The 13,819-nt window shown below is 37.7% G+C and overlaps 1 protein-coding gene across 4 annotated transcripts in view; it reads right to left on the reverse strand.

Moving 5' to 3' along the window:
• Positions 1-670: 670 nt before the first annotated feature.
• The window catches only part of SMAD5 (SMAD family member 5), a 37,150-nt gene continuing 24,001 nt past the window's right edge, over positions 671-13,819 (reverse strand). For 2 of the 4 annotated variants that reach the window (XM_074960408.1, XM_074960406.1), the window contains exons 3-8: positions 9,833-10,383; positions 8,285-8,536; positions 7,476-7,595; positions 6,456-6,677; positions 3,451-3,707; positions 671-2,357 (exon numbers count right to left, since the gene is read on the reverse strand). In XM_074960408.1, the coding sequence (XP_074816509.1) occupies positions 2,214-2,357; positions 3,451-3,707; positions 6,456-6,677; positions 7,476-7,595; positions 8,285-8,536; positions 9,833-10,235 (1,398 nt within the window). In that variant the 5' untranslated portion in view covers positions 10,236-10,383 and the 3' untranslated portion in view covers positions 671-2,213. Of the gene's footprint in view, positions 2,358-3,450; positions 3,708-6,455; positions 6,678-7,475; positions 7,596-8,284; positions 8,537-9,832; positions 10,384-11,490; positions 13,431-13,819 lie in introns of those variants that run through there. The other 2 variants (XM_074960407.1, XM_074960409.1) reach the window with 2 other exon arrangements.

Here is a 13,819-nt window from a genome sequence, read left to right on the forward strand (position 1 = left end):
TTCCCTCATTTTCTTAGGAAAAGGCATTACCCATAGATTCCCCCTTTTTTATTTAGTGTTTGTATTGACAGCCTGGGCAACAAAAGTCCTCCAATTAGTGACACAACAAATACAGCAGGCAGCTGCAGTACAAGCCTTCTCACAGCCTTACACCAGCGTGCTTCAACCCCGACCCTGAAGGATTTCCTATGTGGTTGAAAGGGCAATTTAATCTCCATCAAAAAGAACAGCCTCTCTGTAAAAGATTTAAGGGTGACAATTTTGCAACAGAAAAGCTTCAAAAACAGACTCCAAGGAAAAACTGCTGAGCTTGAATTAATATGCAAACTAGATACCATTAACTTGGGTTTGAATAGAGACTGGGAGTGGCTGGGTCATTACACATATTGAATCTATTTCCTTAAGTTAAGTATCCTCACACCTTCTTGTCAACTGTCTAAATGGGCTATCTTGATCATCACTACAAAAGTTTTTTTTCCCCCTCCAGCTGATAATAGCTCATCTTAATTAATTAGCCTCTTACAGGTTTCAGAGTAACAGCCGTGTTAGTCTGTAACCGCAAAAAGAAAAGGAGTACTTGTGGCACCTTAGAGACTAACCAATTTATTTGAGCATAAGCTTTCGTGAGCTACAGCTCACTTCATCGGATGCAGTGAGCTGTAGCTCACGAAAGCTTATGCTCAAATAAATTGGTTAGTCTCTAAGGTGCCACAAGTACTCCTTTTCTTTTAGCCTCTTACAGTTCGTATGGCAACTTCCACGATCTCTGTATGTGTGTGTGTGTATATATCTTCTAACTATATGTTCCATTCTATGCATCTGATGAAGTGGGCGGTAGACCACGAAAGCTTATGCTCTAATAAATTTGTTAGTCTCTAAGGTGCCACAAGTGCTCCTGTTCTTTTTGCGGATACAGACTAATAGCTGCTCCTCTGAAACCTTTAATCTCCATCTACATGCAATCGTTAGCTTCTCTGCTAAGAATGCCAACTGTAGGCCTAGACTATGTGAGGGGAAACTCATTCATCAGGATTGGGATGAAGACCACCATTTCACACAGGACATAAGTCTTTACAGTCATGATTTTTGATAATTATCTACCACATCTGCATTTGATCTAGAAATAAAAGGCTCTGCACTCAATTACCATTTGCTAAGCCATTCAGTCTTCAAAACAGTATGAGAAAGAGAGTTTAATCAAATCTGTATTGGAAGTGAAGTACAGGGTCATTACTAATACTGCAAAACAACTGCTAAGTGATTTACGAGACCTAAAACATGCCAATTCTGAATAGGTAAAACAGACAGCTAGAGAACTTAGCTCCTTTGCAATGTAAGTACTGCCATTTATAAAAAGTGGTGTGTATACTAAAATACAAAAGGGTACCTAAAAAGCTAGGTGTTGGCAATTACATCCAAAACAGCATGGGTGCATATCAAGGCAAAACAAGAACTGACTAGTCCGCAGCAGTGCGAAAAAGAGTTTACCTTGTATCAATTACTCGTTAAATGGTGGTTAAAAGCAATGTTATAAAATTGGAATGGGACAAGGCTAATAATTTATATTCCTCAATGTATACAGTGTGTTTATGACTGCATTTTCCAAAGGTTAATGCAAGTGTTTTTACACCATCCATATCCGTTTAAAAAAAAAAAGTATTTCAAGAGTGTACACTTAACTCACATTGTTCAAATTGAGGCAAACTTAGCTGTAATAAAGGCTAACTTTGTTTATGACAGAAGTCTTCCGTAAGATGTTACACAGCTACATATAAAATACTGACTGAAATCTGGAGCTGCACATGTTCAGCAAACAGAATGTACAGTTCTATTAACACTAAAAATCTATGATTTGTATTTACTCCTAAAATCTGTCTTCAAAATTCTTGTCCCTATGTGACAGTGAAGAAAATATGTTCCAGTTAGACATATACCTGTTTAAGTTTCATCTGAAGAGGGGGAAAAGTGTTGCGATTTTTTCAAGAAACTTTGTCGCGCTCCCCTCTCCCCCAATAGGGCTCAATTGTCACTTTAGTATCACAAAAACAAACAAATGTAAAAATAAATCAACAATATGTAGTGGAATTGGTCACAAAGGGGGTAAAAAGTTAAACCATATCTGTTCTCCATCTAGCTCACAGTATCCACACTGGAAGTTTCTCTAGAATTAAAATAAGTTCACTAAAGGTAGAGTTGAAGGTAATACTGCAGCACTATGAAACTGAAGAGATGGGATTAAGTGGTGAACCCATTTGTGTAAGTACTTTATCCAGCCACTGAAGGGGCCCGTGAAGATGAATTTCTATCCAGCATGGGGTGCTTGTGACATCTTGCCGATGATATTCTGCTCCCCAACCCTATAAAAATGAACAAATGTTATACCTTTGACGTTATGAGTGTATACTCTTAATCCAAACTAATTTTAGCAACAGGAAATGCAAAGTTAGGCTGTAGGACATTTTAAGCTATTAGAGGCCCCCAAATAAGCAAGAACAATTGTGTTGTTCAACCTTGAATACCCAATATTGAACATCCTTTTAAAGACCAGATACAGAAGAGCTTAGTGGCACAATTCACCTCTTACTACAGTAAAAGAAAGAGTCAGACCATTTACTAATAGAAAACCAGTTTTTTTGAGAACTACAGATATTGCAGATTTTTTTTTTAATTTATTTATTTTAAAAGGCACTGAATACAATTTGGCTGCATAAATTTAAAAAATAAGTCTGCCTTCATTCTACAAAAAGGTATACTGAAGGCTCAAAAGGTTGATGAAATTCATTTGTCTAAGAACTCAAACTCTTTTGGGGAGCAGGAATTGAGGAAGGCACAAGGAGGAGTCAAACTGTTATATATGTATTCCTTCAGTTTTACCATATGGATCACAGCCACGTTAGTTGTCCAGCAGGTCACTTTATTCTTACCCCATCACTCAAATTGAAATGTGAGTGCACAATGCAAGTCTCCTTTAGAAATGGAAGTTTACAAGACTTATAGCAGGTTTCAGAGTAACAGCCATGTTAGTCTGTATTCGCAAAAAGAAAAGGAGTACTTGTGGCACCTTAGAGACTAACCAATTTATTTGAGCATAGAGCTGTAGCTCACGAAAGCGTATGCTCAAATAAATTGGTTAGTCTCTAAGGTGCCACAAGTACTCCTTTTCTTTTTGCAAAGACTTATAGCATGCTTTGGATCTGAGAAAGGAAGCATTTAACTGGACCAGATGGAGCAGGGGACCTACTAAACTACTATGGCGAACACACTCACCTGGCAAGTATCACACATAAAACAGTAATGATACTCCAACACACGGTGTCAGATTAAAATGTAAAAATCATGTTACATTGCAAAAAATTTCTGCAGTATAGTATCAGTGCGAATCTGAATTCTTTCCTTGAACCTCTCTCATTCCACAGTAAATTTAAATGCTTAGATAAAGAATTTATTTACCTTTACAAAACTCATTCGAATGGTGCACATTTTGGTAAGCTCATACACTGCCTCAAATCCATGGTTGACAGACTGAGCTAAAAGCTGAGCAAACTCCTGATTGTTAAAAATTTTAAGGCTGCAGCCACTGGGAATCTTGCACACAGTTGTAGGGTGAAATCCATGATGGTAGTTGCAGTTCCTGCTCTGTACAAATATGCTGCTGTCACTTAAGCATTCAGCATAGACTTCCCCACCAACATAGTAGAGATGAACTCCTTAAAAACAAAAGGAAAAAAAAACAGATTAAAAAATTGTTTCAGATTATAATCAAGTTGTATTACTGTAAATAACTTCCTTGAGCTCTGAGACAATTTAGTGAGACTTCCATTTGAAGAACTTCCCTGAAAAGATATTTTTCTAGTCATATACACATAAGCAGTTCAACACACTTTTTCCACCTCAGACAACTTCATTTTATATCAGCCGCTAGATGGCCTTCTCTCACCAATTATAGGACAGAATGCCTAGTGTCCAGCTCAAAGCAGCACAAGACCCTCCCAGAACAGATGCATAACCTACAGATGTATCTTCACTGCTACGACTATCATCACCCCCGCCCCCCCACCACCACACACACCACACACCTTTCAAGATCCATGGGTCCTATACATGCTTATCACAATATGCGGTGTACCTCAGTGTACTAAATGCCCCAATAGCAACTGTGTGAGTGAAACCAGAAACAATCACTACACTCTCGAATGAACTCACATAGGAAAATGATAAAAGACAGAAACACCATACCACCTGTGGGTGAATATTTTTCACAAGGCAATCATTTTGTATCTGACCTATTAGTCCTCATCCTCAAAAGGAAACCTGCAAACTTTCAAAAAAGATGAGCCTGGGAGCTTAAATTAATAACTTTGCTAGACACTAAAAATCAGACTGAAGAGACACACTGGATTTATGGCTTACAACAACGATCTATAACCCTCTAACAACCCCTCCCCACAGCCGATTTCCCTCTCCCCCTTCCTTTCTTCCCGATGACTGGGACAAAAGTTTGTCTCTCTCACCAACAGAAGTTGGTCCAATAAAAGATACTACCTCACCCATCTGGTCTCTCTAGTATCCTGAGATGGACACAGCTAGAACACTGCATATAATAAAGGAAGACCTGAACTAATCTTTCAGACTGACAGCTATCGGTGAACTCATCAGGTCCACTGTGAGTCTGGGGTGGGATGAAGTTTGGGGAAAGTAACTTAGAAGCAGATTGCTTGGTCAGCTGATCAACTGCAAGTGGCTCACAGTGGATTTGGGGTCAGGCCTCTCTCCCATGTAATTCTGTTCTATTCTGCTTCTTTCCTGCCCCACTAGTCAGTTGACCTTCCCATGCTAAGGTACTGATTGGGGATCTCTGAGGAGTTGAATTGGAGAGATAGGCTATGTTGAGTTGGAGAACAGAGGTACATAGAAGGCTGCGACAGAAATGTCTGCTTCTCCTGGGGAAAATAAAACTCAAGATGAAGTAGTAAGTAGCTTAAAAGTTAATTCTGAAATTTCAAAAGTGACCCATGGCTGGAGTGCAGTGCTTTTACAAAAATGTGAGAAGTCTGGTATTTTTGGTGGCTGTGTTGTATATAGAAAGGGGAGACATTCAGAATAAATTTCGTAAGTAGATAATGTAACTGTATTCCCTTGTGAAGTTAACAGAAATCATCCTAGAAAATTCAACTGTCCCAGGAACAGTGACTCTACACTTATCGTAGAGTTAAAATTCCATTATTAAAATTACAGATTTTAACTTTAAGTTTTAACTTATGCAAGCCTATCTACCTAGTACTCCTGGGGGAATTCTGCACCCACCCAGGCCCCCAACCACCTTCATCTGGACCCCCCCTTCAGAGTCCCACTTCTGTGCATCCAGTGGCCTGTGCTCCCCAATGCCATGCGGGAGCCGCCACATTTATCTGACAAATAAAACCTGCAGAATTTTAAAATGTTTTGGCACAGAACGCCCTCAGGACTAATATTCATAAGCACAGTTCTCTAATATTGTCTCCATTTCTAATATAATTGATGGTTCCAGTAGTCCACATCAGAAGTAGCCCAAAAGTACCTTGTTACAGTACCTTTGGCTTTCTAAGGCACTAGGCAACTGTTTCAGTTTGACCAAGGGTAATGCAATTTTGAGAATAATCTTAACAATTTTAAGTACTAAAATGATCTTTATAAAGCAGAGCAGTAAGAAAACGGTTCTCTTCTCAAGACATGAATAAGGAAAGGCATATGAAGGGACATTTTAAAAATTCACTAAAATACTTTAAGAGATTGAGCAGGCTTCATCTGTGTGAAAATTGTGTGTTCATATAGTGCTATCAGCTGAAAAGCATGGCAGACCCAGGGGAAAACTGCAAGATCCTGTGAGACCTGTCAAACCCAGGACTACCCCCACCCCTCACCCATCTTGGATTCACTCCAACAAAACAGATCCTTAAAGCCTTATTTTAGTTTTGCTTTCAACGTACGATATTTAAACATACTAGACAGCACTCAAATATCCTGTATGAACTGAGAACAAAAAATTCTGAAATATTATTAAGCAGCAGCAAGAACTTCTTCTGAGGAACATATCTAAAATGGTAGTTGTATATATGGAACTTGACAGATACTCCCAGGACCTACAATTTTGTTGAAGTGCTGGCACTGAATACAGTACAGTCACGGCAGGCTTGTTTGCCAACAGTATTCTACCTATTCTAGAAGCAGGCAATTTTTATATTGTACATCATTTAAGTTAATTGGATGGATTCTGTGACCAGAATTCTTCAATGTGTATCACATATATACAATTTGTTTAAATAAACCTTTTCTCCAGGCTTATTATTTACCACTGCAACCACCATATATAATTTCAATTTTTGCACATTACAATATACCTGTTTTCAATGAAGTCTTTAATAGCAATAGGCTGACAAGCAATCATAAAGGAGACATAATGTACACTTATGAATTACCTTTTCCAATATGTCGCCTAGTGTTCTCAATAGTTGAGTTGCGATTAACATTGGACAGCAAACCTAAGCAGAACCTGTTTTTATTGTTAGAAGGATCTGTAAATCCATCCACTAAGACACTGGTGGAAGATGCGTGAAAAGCTTCTCCTACGCGATTGTTTAATTCATAGTACACAATTGAACACCAGTGCTTGGGCTCTTCATAAGCAACAGGTTGAACATCTATAATAAAATGGAATTAAAACCGGTCAATATGTATTTCAATTTAGAGGCGTTTAACAATTCCTTTCACATAGCAGTAAAAAATTGCTCCCGCAATCCCACGTCTGTATCTTATGCTCAGAGTTTGAAGGATAGTAGGATATGGTTAAAAAGGCCACTACCAATTTGTTGAAATCTAGTCAGTTTAAAAAAAGGTAAGAGCATCTTCAGGTACTACACCTGCTCCGAGTTACTCTGAAAGTTTTGTTTCACGATATTTTCTTATTTTGGTGCCTTTCCCTCTTCCTGAGCCTTATGTGAAAGGCTCATGTAAACAAAGTGGAAAATTATACAATAAGTGCTGCCAAACAAACAAAAAGTTTTTCTGTATAAACTTATTTATAATTGACATGTTGAGGCCTGATCTTCAGGGATGCCGAGCAAGTACAACTCCATGTGCAATCAAAGGTAAAAAGATAGGGTCTGAACAATTCAGGGGGCGGAAATCAGACCCTTAGTTATTAAAAGAAGCTCAATTCAAGAAGAAGGGGAGGTTTTTTTGTTATTTTCTTCTTAAGTGGTTTAAAAACAAGCCAATCAACAAAACGGTGTAAAAATGAACTAGATAGAGGTTGTTTCATCTTGCATTCTCTTCCTGGGGGCTGCTCCTTCTGGTACAACCCTGGACTTCTTCCATTTTCATTTGCAAGTTATATCTACTTAACACCACATCAATTACCCCAATTAAGTTACCGCTGAATCTGGCTCTCAGCATTAAATAAGCCAACTAAAGATTAATTATATACCATACTATCTTACCTCTGCTGGATATATTTGGCATAATTTGAGGAATCATAGTGTTGCTTGTGTCCATAGACTGTGAATTATCCTGCCCCATCTGATCTTCGGGGGGCATATATGCAGGAGGTGGAGTATCAGCTTCAAATAAGAAAAAAAAAGCACAAGTTAAAAACTATAAATGAAGACTGACAGACAGATGCCATCAAGCGGAGCGTAAGGCCTTGCTTTGCTCACTCAGGTAGGCCACACTTAAATGTTGTCGGGTGCTTGGTTATTAGAGTAATGAGTAAATACACATGCTTAGTTAGATTTATTAAGAGTATTTATTAAGAGTCCCAAGTCAATACTCTTCAGCACAACTCATTGCTGCAGTATTTGAGGTCTTATAAGAAACTACAATTCCGTACTACTGGATGATATTTAATATAAACTATGCCCTCTGTGAGCTCAGAATTTGTTCATGTCAAATTCCTTCCGTTTTAAAAGAGGACTGTTACATATTAAGATACTTCCTCTCTGCTTTGCATCTCATATTTAAAAACAGTGAATTCATTTAGTAACCCCATTTTTCCATATCCCAGCCACAAGTCAGATGGTATTTGGAAAATAAAAACCATAATAATTCACAAGAGCTCGTTCTGATCCATATCAAAGACTAAGAAAAAGTAGTAATGAATGATTAACATAGTACCAGAATTGGTTGATATTAAGCCAATATCAATTGATACCAGAAACAGAGAGGCAAAAGGGAATTGCAATAGCTTTTGGTATTACTCTACAAGCATATTTTAATTTCTCAGCACAGTTCGCATATAGACTGTTCTCACCTGGTAGCTGAAATGGACTAGATGGTCCAGAACTGGCAGGGGAACTTGGGTAAGTGCTGCTCACTGGAGAAGGTGGGTAGGGGCTGTGTGGTGAAATGGAAAATGGAGTGCTGTTGGGTTGCTGGAAAGAATCTGGAAATGTAGCATTTTGTGGCATGTGCGGTTCATTGTGGCTTAGGTTCCTGAACTGAACTAGAAGGCTGTGCTGTGGATTGAATTCACTATGTCTAGGCACTAACACTGGAGGTAGAACTAAAAAAACAAAAACAAAACAAAAAAACAAAAAACAATCAGACAAAATTGTTAAAAATATAGCTAGAACGAACAGCATAAAACAACGCAAACTATTCACTAACCACCAAAATAAATAAAAATAAAAATTCCCATTATCAGCTGAGGAGAAGCAAGAAAAAGGTGTTACAAGATTTAAGTGCTTCTTACAATTTGTGGATTTAAAAAATAAATACATACACTTTGTAAAACTATTTTACACTTCTGCTCCGTTTCTTGCCAGACTTAATTTATACTTCACAGCATGAAAAATAGTCATTTGTTACCAGTTTAGTGAGCCTTTTGTGCAGAGCGTGCATACTAAGGGGAAAGTACTAATGAATTTAAAGGATTAGTGTCCTCCTAACATACCATTAAGTGCAAAAAGCTACATTAATACATTGAACTCTAAACTCAAGTAAGGAAAATCAAAAGTCAATGTTTCCACAACAACATTAGCAATCTAAGTCACATCTGATATATGTTATTTTGGATTGTGTACACACGCTTTCAAATATACACCTTCCTACCAGCACCATTGCTGAGATAGTGGGAGAACAGCAACTTACAAATTCCTGACTTGTGTGCGCAAATTCTCCACTTTAACCTTGCGTTACATATTCCTATGCCCACTCTAGTGGAAAGCGGATTCCCCTGCTAAACATACGTCCCAGAAATTACAAGTCTGCCTTTTCCCATTCCCAACTACAACTCTACTTTCCTCAATGTCTCCCATGGACCCATGCTTTTACATACCACCATGCTTACCTTTTGGAACTTTGTACCAGGAACATGGCTGTACCTATCATTCCTAGTCTGCCCTCCCACTATCACTTGTTGTCTAGAACTTGACTGGGGAGCACCAGTCTCTCCACATCTCTTCTTCCTGTCTCATGCCCACTGTGACTGATAGAACACCCAGTGATTAAAAAAAAACATACTGACCTACTAATACGAATTCTGAGGTTTATAGCTAAATTTCTCAAAGAATATGAAGTCTTCAGTTGACTACTTTTGCATTTAGAGCCGAATACTGGTCATAATAAAGTCAATGATGACTTTGTTATTGACTATCGGAACCAGGATTTAGAAATCCCTTCCATAGATCATATGCTACACAGTAAACTGTAGTTGTAAGGTTTTTACCAGGAAAACTGTATCTATTCTAACCAGAATGTTATACTCCACCCCACCCCTTCCCCTGACAATTTAACTGGCAAAGCAACACTGTCTGTGGGCAATTTGTTCAGTTTTATAGACAGCGATGCTCAAACTTACCTGGGCTCTCCACCCTTTTGTAGTGGTATGGATTAATACAAACTTCCTTCTGTTTAGATCCAAATGGAAATTCACAAACATCCAATGGCTTCAACTCATGATGACTCTGTAGATCAGGCCAACGCCAGACACGACAGTATATAACATGGGGCAGGCCTTTTCTGTGGGAAACTTGAAGTCTCCCATCTAAAGAACGAGGAATAGTAACACACTTGCTGGGCTGTCCGGGACTGCTCAAGGCTTTTTCTAATTCTTCCATAGCACCCTTTTTCTTTTTCAACTTTTTTACCAAAGCATCAACTGCCTTTTCTGCCCATTTTTCCTCTTCATCTCCTTGTTTCCAGCCCAACAAACGCTTTACAGCTGGGCTAGTAAAAGAGAACAAACTGGCCATTGACGTCATTTGACACAAGTCTTCAGAAAACCTTTCTATAAATAAATGTCAATGTCTACAAGAAGCAACTGACCAACTGTATTATTTCTTGGAAGACAACACCTGATTGAATAGATGTCACTTATAAATCAAAAGGGACGATTCTTCTAATTTAGTCCTGTTTAAAACAAAAAAAAAACAAAAAACAGCAAGTAGTTAGCCACTATGTTTTGTTTTGGGGTTTTTTGGTGGGAGGGAAGAGGAAGGCAGAGCTGAAAACAATTCGGATATTAAATAGGAAGAGTGATTATTTCTACCCTTGATTTTAGATCTAATTTTTTAAAAGAACACTGAAGTCCCACATCATAACTACCATTCTTCTAACTGAAGGAAAATTTTGTAGGACTCCTTTCAGACTATCAGTGCTAGCTCGAGGGAGGCCAGGGTAGTTTCCAAGAGATGGAAGGTACTCCTCTCCATCTCCTGTAACTTTGGATTTCCTGACATTGGTTGATTTAATAGGACTTTAATGCAAAGCTTTCCAAGTTAGCTTTTTATAATATGCAGTTTAGTGTAGATATGGCGCAGGTAAAAAACATGTACAAAATTTATTTGCTTAATAGGTAAAAAGTTTACTAGACTACAAACAGAAGAACTACTTCTACTCACCAAAAGCTAAATAAAGACAAATTGAGGGATATGGGTAACCAGCAAATTCCAAGGGCAATATGCTGGAGCAGTGGTTCTCAACCAGGGGTATGCAGAGGTTTTCCAGAGGGTACATCAACTCATTTAGATATTTGCCTAGTTTTACAACATGCTACATAAAAAGCACTAGTGAAGTCAGTACAAACTAAAATTTTATACAGCCAATGATTTGTTTATACTGCTCTATATACTGAAGTATAAGTATAATATTTATGTTCCAATTGATTTATTTTATAATCATATGGTCCAATGAGAACAAACAATTTTTCAGTAATAGTGTGCTGTGACATTTTTGTGTCTTATTTTGTAAGCAAGCAGTTTTTAAGTGAGGTGAAACTTGGGGGAACGCAAGACAAATCAGACTCCTGAAAGGGGTACAGTAGTCTGGAAAGGATGAGAGCCACTGCTCTGGAGAATCCTATCCTGCCATCACCTTACTGCCGAGAAGGGAGAGTATGCTGAAGCTTCTACCAGGGTGCTGCTCTTGGACATTCAGTTTTTTGTAGCTAATAGTGATGAGATCGGAGGAACAACTGAGGATAGCTAATAAAAAAAGATTTTAGACATAATCAATCACCTTGGCCACTTCACTTATACGCTTAGCCATTTCCCCCAGTCTCCTGGGATAGGGATTATAAGCAGTAGATTTTCAGGCTTTTGCAATATGTTTTCTTCCTAAAAAGGTGAAGAGACTGCAGAATAAGTGCCAGAAATAAGACCTTTACAATAAAATGTTTGAGGGAATTAGTTTGAACAGTACTGTTCGATACACAATGTCATAAAGAAACAGTGTTCACACACTGCCTTTGTTTTCTTGAATACCCACCAGATTCTGGTGTAAATCTTTTTTTTTTTCTTTTTTTAAAACAGGGAGTAAAGATGACATGAGGAAATGATGTGCTGTGGCAACTAGCTGATAAGAGCTCGTGAAATCCCTTGTGATTACTACACAAGCAAGTTCAGACAATGAGCAGCTGGCGAAAAGCAAGAGCGGAGCTAAGAGAAAGGATGTCAATAACAAAAGATGCTTCCTTTCTTGCTACAGAGACTGCCAAACAATATTGTCTCTCAGCTTTTGATAAACTCTGGTGAATGAGAACATCTAACATACTCTGGAACACTGAATCCGCATACAAGAGAAAAGAAATCCATCTAAGTATTTCAGTACTAAACAAGATAAAATTATTCATTTTCAAGATGTCACTATTCTCATACCACTGTCTTTAATCATCAGAACTTTTGTTACTTTTCTTACGACCCATAAAAGTAAATTAGATTACCTAAAAGAGTTTGTGGTGTTTTTTAATTTCAGACCCCATGCTGTCAGTCCGACAGCTTTAAAAATATCTAGAGATACCGATTGGTACCTTCCTAATATTTAACATTTAAGCACCAGAAAAACTGTTTAAGTCCCAGTTTACGGCACTGGTTATTATACTTCATGACTGCAACGAAAGCATTAACTTAAGCCTACGTCAAGCAACCATTCTGAATATCGGCCAAGTGTAAGCAATTCAGAACCAAAACATCAATACTCTAGCCACATTCCTTTTTTTTTTTTTTTTTTTTTTTTAAATAAAAGAACACACACTTTGCCATGATAAAGATGAAAGAAGTTAACACTACTTTGGACAGACTTTCTACAGGAAGAAAAACTATCCTAGATAGCCTACCTCTCAATGCAGCATCTGTTTCTATGGAAGCTCTGGGAGGTGTGCCTAAGTAATAAGGAATTCAAAACTGGGAAAAAGCATCAGGAGAAACCCTATTAAAAATACTACTTGCTCCTAAATACACACTATACTAACAAAAAAGAAAGATAGATGTTACATGGCTTTATAAGCACTTATTCTGTGTTCCATAACCATCTTTACGTTACAGGAACTATATTTTAAACAGCAATTATTCATAATTAGTTTCCAGGCAAAATAGAGGGACGTGACAAATGGCTTTCATGTTATTTCAGTGAAAAGTTTGTTTTCTGCCTGAACGATCATGCACACAGAAATCTTTTACCTATATGCATCGTTACAAGGAACGGGAAACACAGAAAAGGAACAAAGCTTGGCCAAAAGAACAGACTCAGTTTATCATCTTAAAAAGAATGCAAGTTTAGTGAAAGACAAGTAAAAGCTGCTCAGTCATAAATAACTTACTTTCCAGGTATGAGTACCACTCATTTGCTAGCTCTTATTAATACTCTCCACCTTCAAGCTTCCTTATAAGCATTAATTCACTCTGTAAGGTAAATAAGTATCATGCTCATTTTTACCCAAAGCTAAGAAGCAACTCGGTGGCAAAACCAGACCAAAACCCCACAAAATAAACTTTCAGGAATTTTAAGGTCTTAGCCCTTGCTCACACCACCTCTAATAAATAAATGACAAAAGCATTATACATGTCCACATAGAATATCAGTGAAAGGAACAAAAAAAAAATTTCCCAAACATGTTCTATTTTTGACATGTTTTCACAAGCTTAAATGTAGCCCTGTGAGAGGGAAAAAAAAGCAAATTACAAGTTTTGTATTTATATCATTTTAAATTAGAGCCATCTTTCTGTCCCAAACACATCAAATACTACCAAGTGGCAGAGCATAGCCATAGGAAACACTTATAATGGATTACTACTACAAATGCATACCCTAGAGATCCCTTAACATTTATCTGATTTTAGGACATTTCTAGATATTTTCTTCTAAACCGTTCTGATATGGCTGTCCTGTGTGTCACGCAATAGAAGTGCAGAACATGTACTGATCAATACTATTTTATTTGGTATGTGCCATGACAACATGCAATATATATTTGAAATTTTACCAATTTTATATTCCTTGTGAAACATTTGATACAGATACAGTAAGCAAGTGGCATTTAAAAGCATAATGAAAGTTAGAAAAAAGGGCA

This window comes from Natator depressus, chromosome 8 (genome assembly GCF_965152275.1).
Source record: "Natator depressus isolate rNatDep1 chromosome 8, rNatDep2.hap1, whole genome shotgun sequence".
NCBI lineage: Eukaryota > Metazoa > Chordata > Testudines > Cheloniidae > Natator > Natator depressus.